Source organism: Nipponia nippon, unplaced genomic scaffold (assembly GCF_047370975.1).
Source record: "Nipponia nippon isolate SJK-2023a ecotype South Korea unplaced genomic scaffold, ASM4737097v1 scaffold_11, whole genome shotgun sequence".
Classification (NCBI taxonomy): domain Eukaryota; kingdom Metazoa; phylum Chordata; class Aves; order Pelecaniformes; family Threskiornithidae; genus Nipponia; species Nipponia nippon.
In genome coordinates this window covers 28,529,790-28,551,548 of record NW_028262302.1, presented here as the reverse complement: position 1 = coordinate 28,551,548, position 21,759 = coordinate 28,529,790, and the positions used below count along the sequence as shown (strand labels likewise).

At 43.9% G+C, this 21,759-nt stretch overlaps 1 protein-coding gene across 2 annotated transcripts; it reads left to right on the top strand.

The window, feature by feature from the left end:
• Positions 1–69: 69 nt before the first annotated feature.
• Positions 70–21,126, top strand: STYX (serine/threonine/tyrosine interacting protein). 2 transcript variants are annotated; one of them, XM_087746857.1, is made up of 11 exons: positions 74–344; positions 11,393–11,425; positions 12,255–12,308; positions 13,430–13,527; positions 14,243–14,303; positions 15,646–15,682; positions 16,262–16,301; positions 16,382–16,432; positions 17,041–17,113; positions 18,083–18,176; positions 18,887–21,120. In XM_087746857.1, the coding sequence occupies exons 1-11, from the start codon at positions 288–290 to the stop codon at positions 18,958–18,960; spliced, it is 672 nt and encodes a 223-aa protein (XP_087602983.1). In that variant the 5' UTR covers positions 74–287; the 3' UTR covers positions 18,961–21,120. The 2 variants fall into 2 exon arrangements, with proteins under 2 accessions (XP_087602984.1, XP_087602983.1); XM_087746858.1 differs by lacking the exons at positions 11,393–11,425; positions 12,255–12,308 and having other exon boundaries at positions 70–344; positions 18,887–21,126.
• The last annotated feature ends 633 nt before the right edge of the window (positions 21,127–21,759 follow it).

Below are 21,759 nucleotides of genomic sequence, written 5' to 3'. Positions count from 1 at the left end.
TTGGCGCCTCACGGCGGCGGGAGCGGCGGTTGGGGCGGAGGCGGAGGCGGTGCCGCCGCTGGAGCGGAGCCCGGGGGCGGGCGGCGGCGGGAGGAGGAGGAGGGAAGAGGCAGCAGCAGCAACAGCAGTAGCAGCAGCAGCATGGCGGCCGGGTGCGAGCGGCTGAGCGCGCCGCCGCCTCCTCCGCCTCCTCCTGCTGCTGCCGCCGCTCCCGAGCCGGAGCCCGCGGGCCCGCTGCCCAAATAGCCGCCCTGCCCGGTCCTGCCCCGCCCGGAGAGCGCCCGGCCATGGAGCTCGCCAAGCCGGCCTTCCCCGCGCTGCCGCAGGCCAAAGAGGACTCTGAGGTGAGGGGCGGAGGGGAGCTGCCAGGGGAGCCGCCGCCGCTCGGCCCCGCCTGAGGAGAGCCGCCCGGCCCCGCGTGGGGCGGATGGTCCCGGCCTCCCCGCCCCGGTCCGCGGGCCCGGACCCCCGCCCCGTGGGGTGTCTCCCGTCCCCTTTCCCCCGCGCCCAGGCCTCGCTGGCCGCCCCCGCCGGTCCCCCCCGGGGCGCGGGTCCGTCCTCTACCCCCGCCCCGTACTGGGGACGGCCCCGTCCGCAGGCCCCGCTGCCGGGCGCTCCGCCACCCCCCTGGGGACCACCGGCCGCGTCCTCCGGTCCCGCCTGCTGTCCTCTGCTCCCTGCCCTCTCCGCTGGACCTCCGTCCCCCTCGGGTGCTCCGGCCTTTCCCCGCCTGCCCGCTCCCGGGGCCGTTCGCCAGCCCTGCCTGCTGCCACAGACCCCTCCGGCTCGTCTCGCCCGCTCCCTTGCCTTTTGCCCTCGGATGGTGGCCCCCGCTCAGCTCGCTCTCCTCTGGTGTCCCCTCTTCTGCACTTCAGCGTGTCATGGCCTGCCTGTTAGCTGCCCTTTTTCTTTCCGCTGCCTGTTCCCTCTCCCTTTGTATGGTCACCAGTCCTCCATCTGCCGCCTGCTTGCCTCTTTTTGTACAGGCAGAAAGGTAGTGAGCCGCTAGCAGTGAGTACCTGCCTGTCCCCTTCCAAACAGTTGGCGTCTACGAACTCTTAGATACTCAGGCAACAATTTGGCACTCTGGTGAGTCTATTGGGGAGGCATTTTTACGGCGTTCAAGAGCCAAGACTTCTCTACAAACTAAGACAGGTGGCAATATCTGTTAAGGCTAAACTGCGCCCTGCCTGGTGTCCGAGGAGTCGGGTCAGCGTGGTGTCTGATTTCTGGACTTGGCTTAGCTTCTCCCTTCTCACCCTGGATACTGGTGGTGTGTTTTCGTGTGTGACAAACAGCCCCCAGCGTCCCGCTTTGATAGCGTCAGGTATTTAATGCAAAATGTCCCCGTCTTCGTGTGGGAAGCTGATAGGATCTGAGCTCTTCAGAGGTCTATAGACTGTTGCATATTTCATAAACATCAGCATTTGTTTCTGTTTCAATGGAGCTATTGTTGAATGCTGTTATTGTGGTAAGTTACCTGAAATATGGAAGTTACTATGTTTTTGTCTTTTTCAGTTTTGTTGTCAAGATTTAATACCCTCTTCAGAGCTATGGAGGTGTTTACAAGTCCTCTTGGTTGCTTTCAGAAAGTTGTAAGCAGTTTGTATCTGAACACAAATCATATACCACTCTGTGAGGTTTATGATTTGTTTGTTTTTAAATATGTTTTCTTTCTGGAGAAACCAATCATGTCATCTACAGTTACTTCTGAAAATGGTTAACTAAATCAGCCTGGATGGCTTTTCAAACCTGTTTATTACTAGAATGGCTAAAAAGGAGTGTGCAGTTAAAATAGTTTTAAAAACAGAGGTCGCTGCCAGTCTAACAACTCTTAGCTGATGAAAACTGAAATTATAATACAGTGTCCTTCAGAGTGGATTTTAGTTTTTGCTTTTTTCGTGCTCTCTCTCTCTCAACATTGTAATGTACAGAATGTTAGAACACCACATGCCGCAAGACCATAGCGGACAATTTCAAGGACAGGTTTTAAAAGCTGCAAGTTAATTTTTTTTCAGGACCTTACATTTGTGTCTGACTTGATGTAAATACACTATAGTTGGAGTACTTGGGGGGAACAGAAAAGTTATAAGCCAGTGTGAGAATGTCAAAGTTCTTGTTAAGCAAAGCATAAGAGACTTCAGCCTTGGGCCTTCAGCCCAATCCTTAAGAAGATGCTTTGGAAAAGCAAACTAAGGAAACAAAAATCATTCTGTCCACAAAATGTAGTTATTCATGGAAAGCTGAAGATCATCTCTTGTGTGTTGTTGTGAGGAGGTTCTTCAGCAAGAAGTACTCTCTAATATTATTTCAGGAAGTTGGCTATGTATGGTTTAATGCTGTCTCGGTAGATTTGATTTCAAGATACTGGGGGGGGAGCGGAGGAGAGAGAACCCGGGGAATGCCTGGTGTACTTCCTGGCGTAGGCTGCTCGGGAGTCAGTGCAACTTTGTGGTCATCTTAAGGCAATCTAACTGCCACCCCCCAGCTGACACTACTAACCATGTGACAGCTTAAATAATAATAATTAAAAAAAAAAAAAGCCAAATCGGTGAGCTGATCTGGTTGACTGCACAACTTCACACTCCCCAGTGCTGGCAGAAGGAAAAGTCAGAGAGCGGGCAAGGCTGGCTGCTGCGGGGGTGACGGCAGCCTGCGGTTGGATTGACTTGGGCAGACTGCGGCAATGTACGCTAGATAAATAGGTCACTTTTCTGGCCTGTAGGTTGTTTGTGATGTCACTAGTATTAAAAATTGCTGGATTTTTAAACTACTGACCTTCGCTAATGGAGCTTGTGAAATGCCACGTTCAGAAATGCTGGTGATATTTACCTGCTGGAGAGAGTTATGCCTCCTTTGCATTCCTAATCCGATACCACGTCAGGAATTGACGGACCAGAAGTTTGTTCTTCTGAGGGCTCTTAGTGACACGTGTCGCCTTTTTTTTTTTTTTTTTTCCCCTGCAGTTTGTGTGTACTTAAAGTTCATTCAGGTGGTGAAACCGTGCTTGTTATAGGTCAAGCACAGACAGGTATTCGCAAACGTCTGCCACGCTTCGGTACAAGCATGTGTCAGCGCTGGCTTGTGGTGCTGCCTCCAGTCCGCTCTCGTGTGCTGGCTGCAGTCGGGGTGAATTGTCCAGTTCTGCAAGATGAGCTAATGAAGTCTGGGATAAACTAGCTTCCGTCTTTCACTGGTGAGCCTGTGGCAGTTACAGGCTGAACTCCTTTTTACAGGTCCTTATGCCACCTGAGTGTTTTCTACTTTTAATTTGGGGATATTCAACATGTAACTCCCTATTCTCGCAAAGCTTTTCTGGTATACGCTATCAATGTCTGTAAGCTGTACGTGTTCTTTTACAGATTGGTGATAGTGAATATGTCCAAGTCTTATGAGTAATAGTGATCGTACATGGCATGGAAACCATTGCTAAGCTTAGATTTATATGGCTTTTTCTAAAATTGGCATATTTTCCAAGATAAGATCACAAACTTACTTAAATTTGAGAAGTACTGAGGGTTTGTTTGTTTTTTTTCCCCAGTATAAACACGTATGGCTAAAGATCTGTTAAAAGAGGGTCACGTTAATAACAGGGCACGCTGGCACGTTAGCACTGAGACATCTTAGCGCTTTTGGAAAGATGGTAAATAAGGACTGGAATAATTCAAGGAATTTAATGGAAATTATTTTCCCATTAAATTTTAAACAACAACAAAAAAAAATAGCGGTAGGATATATGTAATGGGAACACAGCAATAATTACCAGTTCATTTCTTTGTTAAAACATATTTGCTTGCAAGCAGGCTGAGTAAACTAGTATGCATGATGTATTTAGAATTTTTTTAGGACTCTCCATGGTTCTTGTAATAGAACTATCAGCTTATTAACTAAGCAGTCATATTTGCCTTTTTATTATGCATGTAAAAACTGAGCTTTCTTTAGCGCATGATTTTTGAAGAAATGTACGTTTCTTGACAGCTATATTTAGTCTAAAATGCTAATGTATTTTTGACTCCTTTTTAAACTATGCAGTAGTGCAGTCCATCTAAAGGTGGAACAAATTGCTTAAGCTTTTTTATTCTTACTTTTGATAGGAAACACACATAACCCCCTTAACAAACATAAAGCGATTGCCTTCCTCTGCAGACTCTTTAAAATAAGTAGGAAGCCTGTATTATAATATTTATTTTACCTGCCCACATAACAGAGCAAAAGAAATTTAAAACAAATGCTATGTCATGCTGGGAAATGTAAATCAGGTGACAGATTTTGATCCTAACTCTGTGGGATACCACCAGACGACTTTGCATATATCAAAAAGCGCGCCGTGGCAGCGGAGGCTGAGCAGTCTCGTTGGCCGCGATGAATTTATGCCTTGCACCCGCGGGGAGCCCGCTGAAGCGCATAGGCATCCGCGCAGACGGGGAGGGGGCTCACAACTGGAGCCGCTTGTAGAACTGGGGATTTAAAGCATGGGGGTTTTACCTAAAGGAGGATTGTAGAGAGACCTGTACGGTCCTGGGCTGTCTCCATATAGCCCAACTCAATAGGCCGTAGGTAAAATAAAAAAGAGGAGAAAAAAAAGAAAAACAAGGCATGAAAAAAGACATACTTGCACCATTATAAACAATTCTAATAATAATCTGAATAGAATTTTTCATTTACTAGTTGCTGGTAAAACTTATTTGTTAGTACGCATTCTACAGATTCTTCGTAAAAAGTGAATCATCGAGACCTTTTATTATAGTGGGTAGAATTGCTGTGGGGTGAATGCAGGAGAAGTACTAGAAAAAATTCAGACGAGTCTCAGCTTCCGTGCAAGTCTATTTAAAAAGAAAATAATACAAAAAGCGTGGCAGTCCTGCCACTTGGCTACGTGCTTCATATAAGCTGAAGAATTCTGCCTTTACTCCTTTGCTGTGCTTTAATAAAAGCCAGTGCTGATGATCCTGTGTGCTAATTGGTGTTTAACGAGCCAGTAGATGTATCTTTTGGACCAACATTACAGAATGGGACAGATAAGAAACAAATGTTTCTTATCTGTATTATGTTTCTACTTTCCATTTAGTTGCCTTAGCCTACCTTTTAGCCTTTTCCATGGCTGGTGTTTCTCTTTGCGAAAATAACCTTTATTTTCCCGGTGTACCCCTCTTCCTTCCTCTCCGTGCTCTGTCATTCCCACCTGCTATTGTTTTTTCTCTCCACCTTCCTGCTTTTGTATTCCTTTGTATTTTCAAAAGCAAAAAACGTCTGTACGATGAGGACTCCCATTGTCCGAGGACTCTATACAAATACACAGAAAACGCTGTTAAACACGGCTTCCCAGCCCATGTTTACCGTTGCTGAGACTGCCCGAAGTGGGATCTGTGACCGAGGGGGTCGGTGCCGTTACAGCAAAGCCCATCTAATAGCTGCTTTCGCTAAAAAGTGGCTTTACCCGTCCTGCCAACCATCCAGCGTTGTCACCGTTTTTGTCCCGATGCTTATCTGACCTGTGGTGACGTGGAGCAGGGAGCATACTTGGTAGACAACCGGCTTTGCTAAAAAAGCTGTTAGTTTGGGGCATTATAGTTTCCTGAGTGTGGTGACCGTAGAATTAAACAACTGTGCAAGGGTGGGAATGTAACCTCATCCTTTAACCAGCTGCTGCTTTGGGTTAGCAGTACTGTCAGAGCCTGCCCTAACCCTGTCAGTGTAGCTCTGTTCTTGGTGGTGGCATGCCCACATCTTGAGTGAACAAAAGGACCAGGTTTAATTTTTTGTGTTTTATATACTTGCACTAGGACTTCTACCTGGGGAAAAAAAAATACGTGTGTATATATATATTTAGCCCTGAAGTGGTCAGGCAGTTGGACTAAATGACTGTTGTAAGTCCCTTCCAACTGAAAGAATTCTATTCTCTCTATATATAGAAAAAAATATACATATATATATATATATAAATATATATATATATAAAAACTTCTAACTGGAATAACTGTCCAAGAACATGAAGCATGACTCAAACTGAAGACACAGCCTTCCATTTCATTCTTGTTCATAGCTAATTTTGAGGCCCTTAAAGTAGAATGTTTCACAGTGATAGACATGAGAGAGGTTTCAGTAATATTAAAATATTTTTTTGTGTCAGGGTGATCGTTAAGGGATCAGGACCCATCCACAATCCAAGCTGTAGCCTGCGAAGGCGGGGTGATAGCAGTGTTGGCAATTAATATAATCATGCCCTCCGACTGTTCTGATATAACACTGTTTAGCTGTAATTTTAATTTCCTCTGCAGAGCAGTACAAAGTTCTAGCCAGAGCAGATGAAGGAATTGCAGCAGGTCAGCAGAATGTGTGGCTGTCATTGCCGTAACAGTTGTCTTCAGCTTTGATTTCACAGCTTGTGGAAGAATGTTGTACCAGGTTTGGAGGAGAGACTTTTGAGTGTTATAGCTTATATGAATATTCCACTAGACAGGGAAACAAATTTAGGCAAGAGGATTCTGACAGCCCTAGGTTTTTGAGGTACATGAGGAATGATCAATCATGCAGAAGTCTTGCTGTGATAAATTGCAATGGGGAGAGAAATCTGTGCAGAGAGGTAAGTGATGCCATTAATCGACAACAAAAGAGCTATCTGAGTGTTGGAAAAGGGGTCGGAAACCCGGAGCGGTCAGGAAGGTGTTACTGGGAGTTGCGTGCAGCTTTTCAAAAGGACGTGAGTAATGGTCTTGAAAGCAGGGAGAGTCATTGCAGGTGGTGGCTGATGGCCGGTGATGCTGAGCAGATAAGGGGCAGCAGCTAAAATCTAGAAAAGATACTTCTTGATGTTGGATTCTCCTTCTTTAAACTACTGATTTGATTTATTTTACTGGTTTTCTTTTCAGCACCTTTGAGAGCTTCTCCCTTCATCTCAGGCAGCCTGTGGTCTGCAGGCTTTGCTAATTATAAGGCAGCAGGAGTTTAACCATAATAATGAAAGTGCGGTACTGCAGATTGCCTTTCAACCAAAGCTGCGCTTCAGCAAAGACTGACTAGGATATACCTTTTATATGTGAAAATTAGATGGGTCTTCAGACTTAAACTGTCGGTTAGGGACCAGTTAAACAATGTCACTTATATATCCATTTCACTACATTCCTTCTAGCGAGGCACACGCAGATTGCCTAAGGTATGTTGTGGTGCTGTGTTTAAAAACCCCAGTCTTTGCTTTTGTGCAGATCTTAAGCATATGCAAGTCTCAACGTCAGGGCTGTTAAACTAATTAGAAAATTCATAATACGAATTTTATATTAAGTGCTAGCCAAGGTCACTCTTTTGGGGAAAAAGTCCACGTGCATTTGCACATATCAGTGTAAGGTGTCAGGTTTTTTGCCATTAAACTGTTCCTCTAAAGAGGAACAAGTATAGCTATGGCAAAATATTGACAAAATAACCATAACTGTTGGCAGAGTAACTCTTGGTGTAGCTTGGATATTGGTTACCAAGAAGCTCTTTGTGGTGTAGACAAGTCTTGCCTATTCATTCATATAATCAATTTATTTCGGCTAGAGACTGGTCATAGATGGGGAAGGGAGGGCTTTGAAACGTGCTTTATTCCCTTTTCTCCTGCTGGTCGCTCCATTCTGGGATAGTAGTTGAAGTGCTTTCGATAGTCCCTGGCGTGTCATTTGTGCGAATACAGAATACAGCAGATACGTGCTGTGAACACCCTCAGCACAACGGCTGAGGTATCTTGTAAACTTGTCCGTCAGTGAATCACCGTCCAGTTTGGGCAGATCTGTCAGGGGTGAGCGGCTCCTTTTTAAAACTTTGGAGTTATGGGCGTTATTTTTTGCATTCCTTCTCTTCACTTTTGTGTCTTGCGAGTATTGAAGATCATGTCTTCCAGTGAGTCGTCACCGATCCTGTAGAACTTACCAAAAACTTCGCAGCAAGGAGTGCTGCTACTCGATCCAGCTCTGGCATCATCAGTAGCTTTCTTAGCAAAATTCCTGTATTTGGTGTGATAAAAAGAGGAACTTTCAGTTGTTATTTGTCTGCTGGGTGCTTCAGACAGTGTGGAAAACATCGTTGATGAATGAATTCCTTAAAATGAGACCTCTGCTTGGGTTCAGTCTATGTTAATACTTAATTTTGCATAATATTTGAATAATCTTGCATTATTAGTTTTAAAAGCCTTGAATGGCTGTCAAGAAATCACCAGAATCACTCTTCCTAGTAGTTTGTGTACTTGTCTGAGATTAAATATTTTCTTTGTACATCACCTTTCAGATGTTTATTTTGCAAACTAAGTCCCATTGGAAACTGTATCTTTTTGGCTTCTTGAAGAACACTGAAACTGATGTCTGGAGCCAGTACTGACACTTTTTTTTTTCTTGTTCAGAACATCTGTGGCGTCTGTTGTCTTTTGGGCTTTGGTTTTCTTTGGACTGTATATTGCTAAATTCTTGCCTGCTTATTTTGCACAGCTTACAGCTGTTGGGACTAACACCGTTTCCCGCTTCTAATGCGTTTGAAAGGACGATTTGTAATGTATTGTTAAGTCCCTTTGACCAAAGCAGTGATAAATTTGTGTTTTCATTATGCTCCACATTAAGACTTTTGAATTCTATAGAGTAATAAACCCACTTAAGCGCTTGTACGTTCCTGCAGTATAGCTTTAGCTTTTCAGAGTTTATTACTCTTACGGTTGTTTTTATACTTGGACAAAACTGGGATTTTCTTGCTTTTTGATGAGTGAATTATGCTTTTTGTATATGCAGTGAGACAACAGGGTTATGCGAAAACACTCTTAGGCCAACCTTCAAAGGGTACAGTTCTGTTTAATATCGTCCTTTTGTCACCAGACTTCTACTTTCTACTATCAGGAGCTTTTATTGTTACAGCTGGAACATGCAGAAATAGTTTAGCTACCTCTCTGTCTTTTAGCAAAGACCGTTTCAGTGCATTTTATTTCCCTGTTTGTACTACCATTTTAGGCAATATTCAAAGAATTGTTTTGAGTGGCTTAATGTTTGTTTGCTTTCTCAGAAATGCTGTCCCAGATTTGATTCAAGTGGTTTGCAGAATAAGTTTACCGATACCAAAATCCTTTCTAATTCCACTACCAAGAGCTAGCAAAACCTCGCTGTGTAACTGTGTGTGTGTCTGGGGGAAGCACTGGATTTTTCTTGGTTTTCTTAGTAAAAAGAGGGTTAATGTGAAAGTGATGCTACCGGTACAACTGCAGGTGCTACGGTGGACAACACTACAGTTTAAGGGCCTGGATCTTTCTTGGTGTAATCCTGACCTCACTTCAGAGGTGGAATTTTTAGAATTTAACTTTCTCATAGTTTTGAGGAGATTGGAACATAAGAAGAACGACATATGGCAAAGTTTTTTCTTAGCTGCCGGTGTGTGTGGAGCAAACAACAAAGTTATGTAAATAAATGTATGCAGTCTATCTGATTTGATATGTTTGACTATTCCTTTTTTTTTTTTTTTTTTTCCCCTCCAGCTGGTAACTGTGATCTCAGATACACTCCTTCGTGTGTGAGGGTCAAAGAATGAGTAAGAGCCTGTTAATAGAGGACAGTGGGAGTTGTAAAGAAGGAAAGACAGGAATAGAGTCTGCCTGAGCATTTTTCTATTCAGCTTTGGCAGTTCTGTAAAATGGAGCAAAGGATGAAAATGTTGATCCTGGCATTTGCTCTGGGTGGTTCTGATACAGTTGGATGATAGTAAGTAGTCAGCTGGGAAGGGCTGGTTCCCGGGTGGTGAACCCTCACAAACTCTGGATGAGGGGGTTGAGTGCACCCTCAGTCAGTTTGCAGGTGACACCAAGTTGGGTGGAAGTTTTGATCTGCTGGAGGATAGGAAGGCCCTGCAGAGGGACCTGGCCAGGCTGGGGCGATGGGCCGGGGCCAACTGTGTGAGATTCAACCAGGCTCAGCGCAGGGTCCTGCACTTGGGTCACAACAACCCCATGCAAGGCTGCAGGCGTGGGGAGGAGCGGCTGGGAGCTGCCTGGCGGAAAAGGCCCTGGGGGTGTTGGTTGACAGCCGCCTGAACATGAGCCAGCAGTGTGCTCAGGTGGCCAAGAGGGCCAATGGCATCATCCTGGCCTGTAACAGGAACAGTGTGGCCAGCAGGACCAGGGAGGTGATGGTGCCCCTGCGCTGGGCACTGGTGAGGCCGCCCCTCGAATGCTGTGCTCAGCGCTGGGCCCCTCAGCCCAAGGCGGCCATGGAGGGGCTGGAGTGTGGGCAGAGCAGGGCAGCGAGGCTGGGGCAGGGGCTGGAGCCCAAGGCTGGGGAGGAGCGGCTGGGGGAGCTGGGGGGGCTCAGCCTGGAGAAGAGGAGGCTGAGGGGAGCCCTCATCGCTCTCTGCAACTGCCTGAAAGGAGGCTGGAGCCGGGGGGGGGTCGGTCTCTTCTCCCCAGTAACAAGCGATGGGACGAGAGGGAACGGCCTCAAGCTGCGCCAGGGCAGGTTTGGGTTGGATATTAGGAAAAATTTCTTCACGGAAAGGTTGTTCTTCACTGGCCCAGGCTGCCCAGGGCAGGGGCTGAGTCCCCATCCCTGGAGGTATTTAAAAGCCGGGGAGATGTGGTGCTTAGGGCCATGGTTTAGTGGTGGGCTTGGCAGTGCTGGGGTAACGGTTGGACTCGATGATCTTAAGGGTCTTTTCCAACCTTAACGATTCTGTGATTCTATGATAAACTTGAGGGTCTGTAGTTTAAATTATCCGATGAGGAGTATTGTGTCCTTGTGGCTGAACACAAGTGTATGCCTTTACTGTGCAAGGATCCTTCCCAGTGCAGCTGTCTAGGATGGAGAAAAGTGGAAGTTCACTTGAATGGCCTGCCGTGTTCATGGAGAACACCAGTTTCTAGAACTGTTAAAGCTAAAGCCTGAATATTCAAAATAAAGTTAGTTTGAATGTATTAGGTGAGGCAGTGTAGATTTTAAGGGAGTTACCTGCTATACTTGTTATCTTCTGTTTTTTCAGTGGCTGTAGGAATGTACCAGTCAAAGGAATTTTTTTGCTACTACTGTGGCTAGTACAGAATGTTCGAAAGCTTTTTTCCTTTTGCTGTTTTTTTTCCTCCCCGCTCTAGAGGGAAGCTTCTAAGCAGAAAGCTGAGGTGTGGATGTACAACACTGGCTGTTCTGCACAGGCTTCGTCACTGATGATGTAGAGTAACTGAGGTTTCTTCACGTTAGCTTTCAAAATAGCGTTCCTCACACTCGAGCGTTACTGGTATCCATGTGGAGAGTCAGCAGTAAGCGTAAGCAATGTGCCTGTTGCATAGCAGGTAGCTTCTACAAGCTGCAGAAAATAGACTGATTCTTTTACATAAGATCTCTATCTGAATTTGTTTTTCCCCTGTATGTGCCTATATAATTATTTTTTGTTTTATTTTAAGGATTGGACCTATCCCATGAGGAGAGAGATGCAGGTATGATGTTTTCAGTTACCATTTGAATCAAAACCCATGGTGCACTCAGTAAGAAAGTGCCCTACAAAGGAGCTGGTATCGAAACCAGTCTTTAGGGGCGAAGCATCAGTCTGCACCATGGGAGAGATGTGCAAGGATTGCCGGCTTAGAGTGCGGGTGGGCTAAAAAAGGTAATCTTGTCCTTTTCTTCAGAATCCCCAAAATACTATATTTTTGTTATTCATGAATGTTTTTGGGAGATGATTCCTAAAAATGTATTGGAGCCTTGCTTTTTGACTTAAATTTGGTTGGAAGTAAGTGCTCTCAAGTAGGAGCTCTGGACAATTAAAATTTTCCTACCATGACATCAGCCAAACCTTTGCACAAGATAAGATCTACAGACCTACGTGTCTTTATTGGTGGGGAGATAAATGGTTGAAAATTGATATTTTCCTACTACTAGGACAAGGCTAGAAGACTTACCATGTGTGTATCTTTTTCCATGAGAGCGATTTGAAATTAATTACGAGACACGATTGTATACAAAATTAGAGCTCCCTTCATTTGATCTGGGGCTGGGTAAGATGTAGTAATCAAACTGGGACTTAATCCAAATAAAGGACTTGATTCCTGTTCCAAAACAAGATCTCCTGCACAAAGATCATGTTTCTTTTATTTTGCCAAACCGATTTTTTTTTTCCCTTGTCCTGTTATAAATGGCACTTGATAGCACATCTCTCACTAGTATGTAAGTTACTTGTTTTCGTGGCCATAGTTTGAGTTGAACGCAATGTATTATTTCAAATAATTTTGAGTTGATATTAAATGTCTGTTTTTTTGTCCCCCCTAGGAAATTTTACCTGGGTTATTTTTAGGCCCATATTCTTCAGCTATGAAAAGCAAGGTATGATATTCAGAGTAGTAGCTCATAAGCAGACTTTGCTGTGGTGATTTGTTACTGTGGCGATATGTTCAAGTGTTATCTATATTGATGTAAATCTGGTTGCAATCCTGAACTGGAACATGAAGATGCCAGAGTAGAAGTAATACATGGTGCATTTATGGTCCTTTTAGCCTGCAGGATTATCTGACTGGGGCCAGTCTCATGCCTCCCCTTTGCAGGGTGAATCTGAACTACCACCTCAGCCACACGCTGGGGCAGTTGTCACTTACAAGGCTGCATTTTCCTTAACAATCTTGTGAGCTAAAGGGTTGGTTCAGGAGAAAAACGAAACAGAGCCTTGATGATTTTCACGTGGCTCGAAGTTCTGCATGCGTTCGTACACACGCACGTGCATGCTCTCTCAATTCAGCTAGACAGCTTTACCTGCGCCTTACAAACCAGAGAAAAATGCGAGTTTGAAGTGGCTTGCACACTAATTGCAGTGAGCATTCATGTGTGAGCTTTTGGTATTAAAATGGAGTCTTAAGGTTGAATATAATTTTTCTTAGAAAAAGGTAAAACATTTGAGACTTGCACATTACTGATTAGGCAATCTATTGCCTTTGCTAAAGTGTTGCAATACAAATCAGAAGTGGGAACTCGCACATCTGCAGTAAAGTAAGGTAAATTGCATCCACAATGAAGTCAAGCACTTCTACGGCAAAGCTTGCATCTGCAGGCTTCCCTCATAGTTTAAATGATCTTACTTTCAATGGTCTGATTCCAGCAAGAATCCAGTTCTAGCTGAAAATTACCGCATCGTGTAGGGACTTGCGGTTTCAGGGAAAGTGAAAGGTGGGCAGAGACAAACAAGTTCATTGAATGCCTTCTTTATTGCTTATTCCTTTTGTCATTGTTAGGAATGCTTTTTCTTGCAGCTCCTAATGGTTGTGTTTTGTCTTTTTGAAAGACAAAATCTTTCACGCTATGCTTTGAACATTAGAAAGCTAGCTCGGATTTTCCTTGAGGACATGATATAGCCCTATTGTGTATTTAAGTGTAGCTTTTCTTTTTATTACTGTGCAATAGATGGATTCAGTAATTTAAAATAAAATCTGTTTTTTTTTTTTCTTTTTCCGCAGCTACCTATACTTCAGAAACATGGCATAACCCATGTAATATGCATACGGCAAAACATCGAAGCAAATTTTATTAAACCAAACTTCCAACAGCTATTTAGGTGAGAAATGATCATAACATGCTGAACTGCACACAATGAAAGATCTTACTTTTAAACACCTTATTCTGTATTAATGAGATCGGGGTTTTTTCATGTTAGTGTTCTTTCCAAATATTTTCACATCATCAAAAGTATTTGAAAAATGTGGGAAGGTGTAGGAAGACTCTTAAATCCAAGCCATGAAGTTTTTTCATCCATCCAACTCTAGACAGAGATAACACCGCAAATAAGAAGTATCCATGAGCTTACAGTGACTGTCTTCAGTTTTAAAGTTGTTAGTTCTGAGTACAGTTTGTCCTGCTAATAAAACGTTTGAGGTAACGTCATCAGAACGTGTGTACCTCTGAAAAAGTTGCATAGAGCCCCAGAAAAAGAACACTGGCCCGCATTTACACACTGATGGGGAGGACGTGCGTAGGTAGTACACTGCTGTCGAACAAAGTTGAGTTGCTGGTAGCGTAGCACTTGTGAATTTCTGCACTCCGAGAGGTGGTTTTGTCAGGGGATGCTGGAGAACGTTCCTCACTGCCTTCCTTGGAAGCACAGCTCCAGAGGTTGCTCGTTTGTCTTCTCAGACCAGAAAGTAAAGCCGGGAGCGTCGTGCTGGCTTCTTTCGGCAGGTTTGAGTCTTGGAGCAGGGTTGAATCAGCTGCAGGTATACAGGTAGCAGCAACTCGGTGTTATTGTGTACTCACAGCAACTGTTTTCATTGTAGGTATTTAGTCTTGGATATTGCAGATAATCCAGTCGAGAATATAATACGATTTTTCCCTATGGTAAGTATTTGTGTGTTAATGTGAATGGATTAGGAGAGTTTTCTGAACTAACAGATACCAAGATTTGGGATGCCCAGCCTGAGGCACCTGGAGGGGCCGAGAACTCTTAAATGACCTTATTATTGCCACTTGAGTAAGCGTGATTAACTCCTTTTTACAATAGAGAAACTGAGGCAGAGTTGTGAGAGATATATCTTACTATGGTCTCAAAAAAAAAAAAAAAACTGGTCTCAAAACAAAAAGAAAACAGGTCACGGGAGAATGCTAGTTATTTTGGAAACCCGTGGCCTGTAGGAAACTTGAGCCCAAGAGTGTTTACATTTCTTGTATCAAATAGTAAAACAAATTCAACAGAAAACAGTAACTAGTTGGTGTAACTAAGGTTTACAGTAAGCATGTTTCAAAATGCTGTAGAGGAATTAAAAAGTAACTTTAGTTAAACAGTGCCCATTAGATACTGACATTTGGAAATAGAATAAACCCGTAGTTTTGTGCTATGGGTTTGTATCCTTATTTTAGGTTAGTTTGCAACAGAGCAAAAGTGTTTTGTTCCTTCCCCCACCCAAAAAAACCCAACCTACCACCAAAAAGCTCTTCTGGCTTCCCTGTGTATGGCAGCGGTGGTCATGTTTTTGCAGAAGGCGGCAAACCGGTTGATGGCTTGCACCTTTTCTGAAGTAAATGCCATTTGATCAAACAACATCCTTCGCAGATCTCGCAGCTGCTGACATCTTAGCAGCTCTGTGCTGGTATATTTTAAGAGTCTAGTCTGAGTTTTCCCCCCCAGTAAATTATTTAGCTTTTGCTTTTCATCTAATCAGCTGTTTCAACCTGGCAGTATTCCACAGACCTCGCTACATCACATCTCGCCTTATAGATTGATTAGACCTACTTTTATAACTGCGAATATCATTGGAGAACTCCTAGGAAGACACAGGTGTCGTGGTGTGCTCCAGGCCATGTCGGTGGTGATGCCTGTGGTTTTTTGTTTGGTTTTTTCCCTCCCCCCACACTGTTAAGCAAAGATGTTTGGAAGTTACTTTTTTATTACAGTGGCATAACGTGTGACATAATGGTTGTAAAAGGCACGCATACTGGATTCTTATGCATTTTTGTTTCTGGCTTCACACTAGTTTTTCACTGATGATTTTACGGATAGTTAAAAGTACAAAAGAAATATAAATGTCCAGTTGAAGTGATATCAAAGTCTCTATAAACAGAGTGCATTATTATCACTGTATATAAAGACCGATAGAAAAATTCTACCAAACTTAAATGCAAGTAGTGGTAACATCTAAAATAATGTGAAACTTTGAGCCATGTAATTTTTTTTTCTTTTTAGACTAAAGAATTTATTGATGGAAGTTTACAAAGTGGAGGTAAAACCATATTAACTTTTTTCCTTCATTTATTAATGCATTATTGTTAAAGCTTTACCACTAACTTAGTGGTATGTGTTAGAAGCTTTTAAGTATGAGGTTTTCTTAAATTTGGGGTTTTATTGTGCTTGACTTGAACTATATTATACAAGTGTAGAGCAAAGTGTTTTTCTTTCCTTTTGCCTCCGACTGGAAAACAAACCTCTCTGTATATCTGCTTGTGGCTTTGGGGGTTTTTCTTCCTCACTTTAAAGACAACTGTGTTCTATGCATGAGAGGTTTTTTTGTCCCCTCTCTAATGTAGGGCTTTAAATCTGCATTGTGGTCCTGGAATGCGGATTCTGTTACTCAAAATCCTCAGGGGAGCAGGAATCCATGCTTCTGTATCCCAGGGCAGTAAGGGACAGAGTGTAGTTAGTAATCTAGAGAGAAGTAAGACACACCTATTATTCTTAGGATGCACCTTGCTACTGTGTTGTTCTTGATAACAAGGAAAAACTACATTTCAAAGAATTTTCTTCAGTCTATACAAGTATGGTTTGCTGTTTTGTTTTTGGGTTTTTTTTTTTTCCTTCTTAGGAAAAGTTCTTGTCCATGGAAATGCAGGGATTTCTAGAAGGTAAGAAACTATCCATCCTGCTTATTAATTTTTTTTAAACAATGGAAATATATTTTATTTTTTTTTTTTTTTCTTTTCAGTGCTGCCTTAGTTATTGCATACATAATGGAAACGTTTGGGGTGAAGTACAGGTAAGAACAGAGCGTGGTCGTGTAGTTAACCATTTGCCTGAAAAGGCTGAAGGGAGAGAGTACTTTAGTACAGATAAGAAGTCTGATAGGTCTGTAGGTATTCATTTTCAAATTCAAGTGGTGTAAGTGAATAACTTTGGAGGGAACGTAAACAGTCGTGTATTGACGCATAAGCCAGTTGTTACCTACTGAGATTGAGTGAAGACTTTGCCTGGGGCAGATCATTCCATTTCACTTTACTGCAGGCTTGTTTCCACCCTTTCTTTAAGAAGCAGTAGGTACCTGCTGCTAATGGGAACAGGATACCAGCCTACACAGATTGATGCCTCGCTGTAAAGCTGTAGGAGAGGCCCCAAGAGGCTGTTCTAAGTAGTGTCTTGAAAACAGGCCAGCAAGCTGAAGACTGGAGGTGGTCAAACAGTGTTTTACAACTACTGCTTCCTATTTTGCCCAAACAATTCCAGCTATACAAACCAGTTCTGAGGAGTGTTTAGAGGTTGTGGATTTCCTAAGAGCTGATAATCGGAAGGAAGACCCCTGAAACCACAGAGACTTTTGTCATAGCCTGTTTTCTGCTGAAGTATTTTCTCTCTCCTTTTCTTTTTAAGGGATGCATTTACTTATGTTCAAGAAAGAAGATTCTGTATTAATCCTAATGCTGGATTTGTCCATCAACTTCAGGTGACTTTTTTTTTCCCTCCCCCTGGTTGTAACTCAAAAGCCATTTGATGAATCATCTTCCTGCAAAACAGCTGTTTCTACTTAGGCTTAACATTTACTGTAAAAGTATGCTTCAAGTAAATGTCAGAAGCTATAGTAGAGCTTGGGTACCCTAGTTTGTGAAACTTAAGCTTTAGACAAAGCAAATCCAGGAGTGGAGGAGAAATAAAAATCCTGTTTTGTGCAGTGACTAAGAGGCTCTGGAACAGCTTAGGTGGTGGCTGAGGACGCTGCAAAGTGCGCATCGTGGCACGCATCAGCGATGCTTCTTGACACTTGCATTCATAGGTGCTGAAATTCACGCGTCTGAAGCAGCAAACAGCGGTATCGTGAAGTTGCTTTATCGTATTCCAGGTGACTGGTGGGCAAACATCAGGGCAGTACGTTGAAAGAGATTTGCAGTGTCTCTGCTATTACTCAGGTGGCTGGCAGCAAGATGATTGAATATCTCCTGAGTCTGGGGTTTTGGTTTTTTTTCCTTCTTTCTTAAAGTAACTCCTGCGAGGAGTTGTTGTGTAGCACTGAAAGCGTGACGGGTCACTCGAACACAACTTCAAGGCCATGTATGGTTCGTCCTTGTAACAAATCTCTGAAGCTCCCGTATTCTAAGTTTGGTTTGTTCCTGCTGTCTGAGTTGCCTTCTGGACACAGCGCGTTCTCTGAACATTCTTGCAGAATATTTTTTTTAATGAAAGTTTTTACTCTGTTCCCTAAAGCCGTTTTTTGTCATCCTTTAAGTTTTCTTTCACTCTGCCTTCCTGATAGTTGTCATTCACGTCACAGCAACAAAGAACTCTCCTCCTTTAAAATCTCTGCCTGACTGTAAGATACTCTCTAGTCCGTCCTGGTGAACTCTCTGAATTAGTCCTTCTCATCCTTACAAAGCGTTATGCCAAACTAATAGCAATATGTATTATTAAACTTTTTCAGGAATATGAAGCCATCTATCTAGCAAAATTAACCATCCAGATGATGTCGCCGCTGCAGCTGGAGAGATCCCTCTCAGTTCCACCTGGTAGTACAGGTCAGAAGCCTCTCCTGTTGCGTGCGATGCCGCCTGTCTTCCCTGGTGTTGTGAGGTGGCTTTTGCCCTCCCTAAGTAAACCCCCAGCAGCAGTGAATCTCGGACTTTTGTGAAGGCTGTGTTCAAACTTAAGTATGCAGCACTTAAATATTCTGTTCTCCTGTGGTTGAACTTCCCTGTGGTGTTGCCTGCACTTCCATACCATACTGGAGAAGGGCCCTGCCCCTCCCTGTCCTTCAAAAACCCCGAATTCCCTAGAGGAATCAAGAGTGACAGGTTGAAAGCAGCCAAGGTTCATGATGTAGTTGGTACCCTTAAAATTAAGGCAGATGCTCTGGAAAAAAAAAAAAAAAAGCTTTGCTGTGCCTTTAAGCAGGTAACAGGGGATTAGGGTGTGTAAAAAATGTTACCTTAATCCCAGAGAGGTGTGCCAGTAGCAACCCTTTGTAAAGGCCAGAGAAAATGGAGTCTGGGGGGAAGACGTAAAGGGAGTGCAAAAAATGGTGGATTCTAGGAAATTTCTTATCCGTGTGGAGAAGTGCGAGGGAAGAAGAGTGCCTTCAGCAACCGGCTGTCCCAAAGCTGTAGGTCTTCAAAGGGCAGAGTCTCTGCAAGGAGGAAATAACGCCTGCCCTGTCGTCCCGCTCACAGCTCTGTGTTGTTCCAGCTGATCTTTTCCGATGTGTCCTCCTTCCTCTTGCCTTTTGCAGGAAGTTTAAAGCGAATGCATGAAGAGGATGACGAACTCGGATCCATGCAAGTGGCGGCAGCACAGAACGGATGATAGCTGCGGACGAGCACTGTCGGTATTGCGAATTCCTGCCAAGAAAGGTGAAGAAAACTAGGGAAAAAGACTTAATAACGCAAAACGATGAACACACACATAGCTTCTTCTCAATTACATGTTGCTTTCAGATGTAAATCTGCCTCTGCAACACACTAAGCATCATTTTTAAGATGTTGGACTTCTTGAATGAATAGATGGCACTGATTGTTTTACTCCTTTTTTACACTTTACAGTTTTATTCTAAACCAAGATTTTTGGACTTGCAAAGAGGTATTATTGCAATAATGCACTTTTCATACTTGAAATTTCTTTATTTGTATGATATAAAGTTATTACTTTAAACAAAATGCAAGCTGGGGGGATTTGTTTATAAAGTTATTTGTGTAATTTATAACAAGAGACTTTAGTAAAGAAAAAGTTTGCTAAAACTCACCTTGTTCTCAGTATATGTTATGGTCATGCTTGTAGAAACGCGCTTTATGAACTGCACTCTGCACTACTGCTGGCAGTTGAGCAACAGCAGTGATCTAATCGGTATTTTGCTCTTAACCTCGTTACAAAACCTCATTATATCCTGCATTATTTTGACACTGACATTCTGAGACCAATTGAAGGCAAAATACTGTCCTAAAAATCTCCCCTTGATTTCTGCAAGTTAAATTTAACAGAGTACCGATTAATTACTTAATAAAATAGTCATGTGCTGAATTAATACAGAGGGCAGCTACCAATTTTACACGCATCCAGGCTGAATTCTTTTAGCTAGCATTAAAAAGCGGCTTGTTAAATTAGTTACAGGTTGATTTAAGCTGAACAAGCCAGTATGGCCCATCTGTCTACTAGAGCAGTGCAACTTCAAACTGGTATTGAAGGAGGAGTTCCCGTTGTAAGGCAGTAGTTGCATCATTTGAGGTAGAAATGGGGTTGGTGTGTGCAAGCTGAGGCCCAAAGCACCGGCCACAGTAGTACGAACGCCTCAAGGATTCACCTCAGCTCTTCTGAAGCATTAGAGTCAATTAAGGCCACGCACTTTATCAGTGCTTTAAAGTTTTCAAATTGGGAATTGCCAAGGCCGTTTGTGCAGCTTTAACTCCTCTCCCCTCTCAAAGCACTGCGATAACCGCTGGCTGTGCAAGTCCGGCCTCAGTTCTCTTTATTTGCTTTATTTGCCGATCCCTCTGTCGCATGCAGGATACGAATGAAAGGACGGCTCCTTTAGAGCACTGTGGTGACTGAGCAAATTACGCAGCTGTTAGAAGAACTTGTGTATTTGGAAAATGTGAGCTTGTAATTAGACTATATTTTAACGGGGAAGAGGTGGGCTTAATAGAGTTGAATCAATATAAAAGGCACTTGGGGATCTGAGCATCCAGCGCTCTCCCCATACCGGTAGGGCTGCGTGCGAACGTCAGCCTCAGAACGAGCACCCTGCGCCGAGGGGGCTCGCCGAGGGCAGATGTCTTTGAACTTGAAGGCATGAATCTGAACCGCGAAGCCATGTTGTAGTGCGAGGATCTCTTCTGATGCTGCCTTTTGCCGGAGGATCGTCCAGCAGCTTGTTTACTTTGTAGGAGCCTGTTTGCTTTGTAGGAGTTCTGCCTCACTTTGTGTATTCAAGGCAAGTTGACCACGCCTGGGACTTGCTGATCTTTGCTTAGTCACTGGCAGGACTAGCCAGGACACCTGGGCGAGGCTTCACAGCTCCTAACCTCTTCTCCTGTGGCATGGGAGGGCTGTGGAGCGCTGCGTACGGGGAGGCTTCACAGCGCCGGTGGAGCCGAACCAGCCTTCGGCAGCGTTTTCCCTTCACTGCTGTCGGGCTTCTGCCACCTACGTCGGTGATGGAGCAGTGCAACTCCTTCAGAAAAAAATCTTTAAGAAACGGATGATGCTTTAGTTAGGAAATTTTCAGCTGGAAAAAAGGAAGTGTTACTGTTAGCTCCTTAAGAACTACAACTTGTCGGTGTTAAGCTGACCGGCGAAGCACGCAGTGCTGGTTTTGCAGTTGTAAGGTTTCTTATGTGCTGTTAACTGACTCCCTTGAAAAGAAACCTTCCGGGGCCACGGGGAAATGCCTTCTCGGGTGTTTCGCCACCTACCCCGCGAGGCTACCGCATGGTTACGGTGCGGGGTGTGGATGTCTGGCTCTTGCCCCGCTCACCAGATGCTGCCAGCTACAAGCTGCTGATGAAACCGGGATGGAAACCAGAACTCCTGTGTGAAATGGCTCTGTGTCAGCTCCCTCGGGAAGGGGCAGAGATGAAACAGATGGAAGAACGCTCCTGACTCATCTGCCCAGCCCCTGCCTTGTTCATGTGGCGTCTGGGTCTGGTCTCTCGCTGGGGTCCTGGTGCTTCCCTGGGGAGGCTGTTTCACAAACGAACAAGCTTCATGACTAAGGATTTTCCACCAATCTATTTGTTTTTTGTGCCATTACCTCCCACTGCTGCCTTCTACAGTCATTCTGCTCTGCTGCCTTCCTGATAACAGCCTCTCGCATCCTAAGGGATTTTGAGATTAGTTTTCCTCATCTATCTGTTATTAAGCCTTTTATTTAGAACTTCTTGACATCTGTCTCATTTAGCTTACTGTCAGTAGGTGTTTCAGTTACTGTTTGCTTCCTGGGGTTAAACCCAAGGTGGTAACTGGTAGCTGTGGCCTCAGAGTAGCAGCAGAGGTTGAATTGTGGGGTTTTTTTTCCCCTTCCCCAGGTTCAGACACAAAGCTGCAGCGCCCAGATCGTTGGGGACCCACAGCTCTACGTTAAGGTGCTGCAGCTCCCTTTGCCAGCTCAGG

Excerpts from the sequence above, each read along its gene's own strand:
- STYX (XM_087746857.1), top strand. The coding sequence starts at position 288 with ATGGAGCTCGCCAAGCCGGCCTTCCCCGCGCTGCCGCAGGCCAAAGAG. Across the intron at positions 13,528-14,242 it reads AACTTCCAACAGCTATTTAG|GTATTTAGTCTTGGATATTG; the intron begins GTGAGAAATGAT and ends TTTTCATTGTAG. Across the intron at positions 15,683-16,261 it reads TGGAAGTTTACAAAGTGGAG|GAAAAGTTCTTGTCCATGGA; the intron begins GTAAAACCATAT and ends TTTCCTTCTTAG.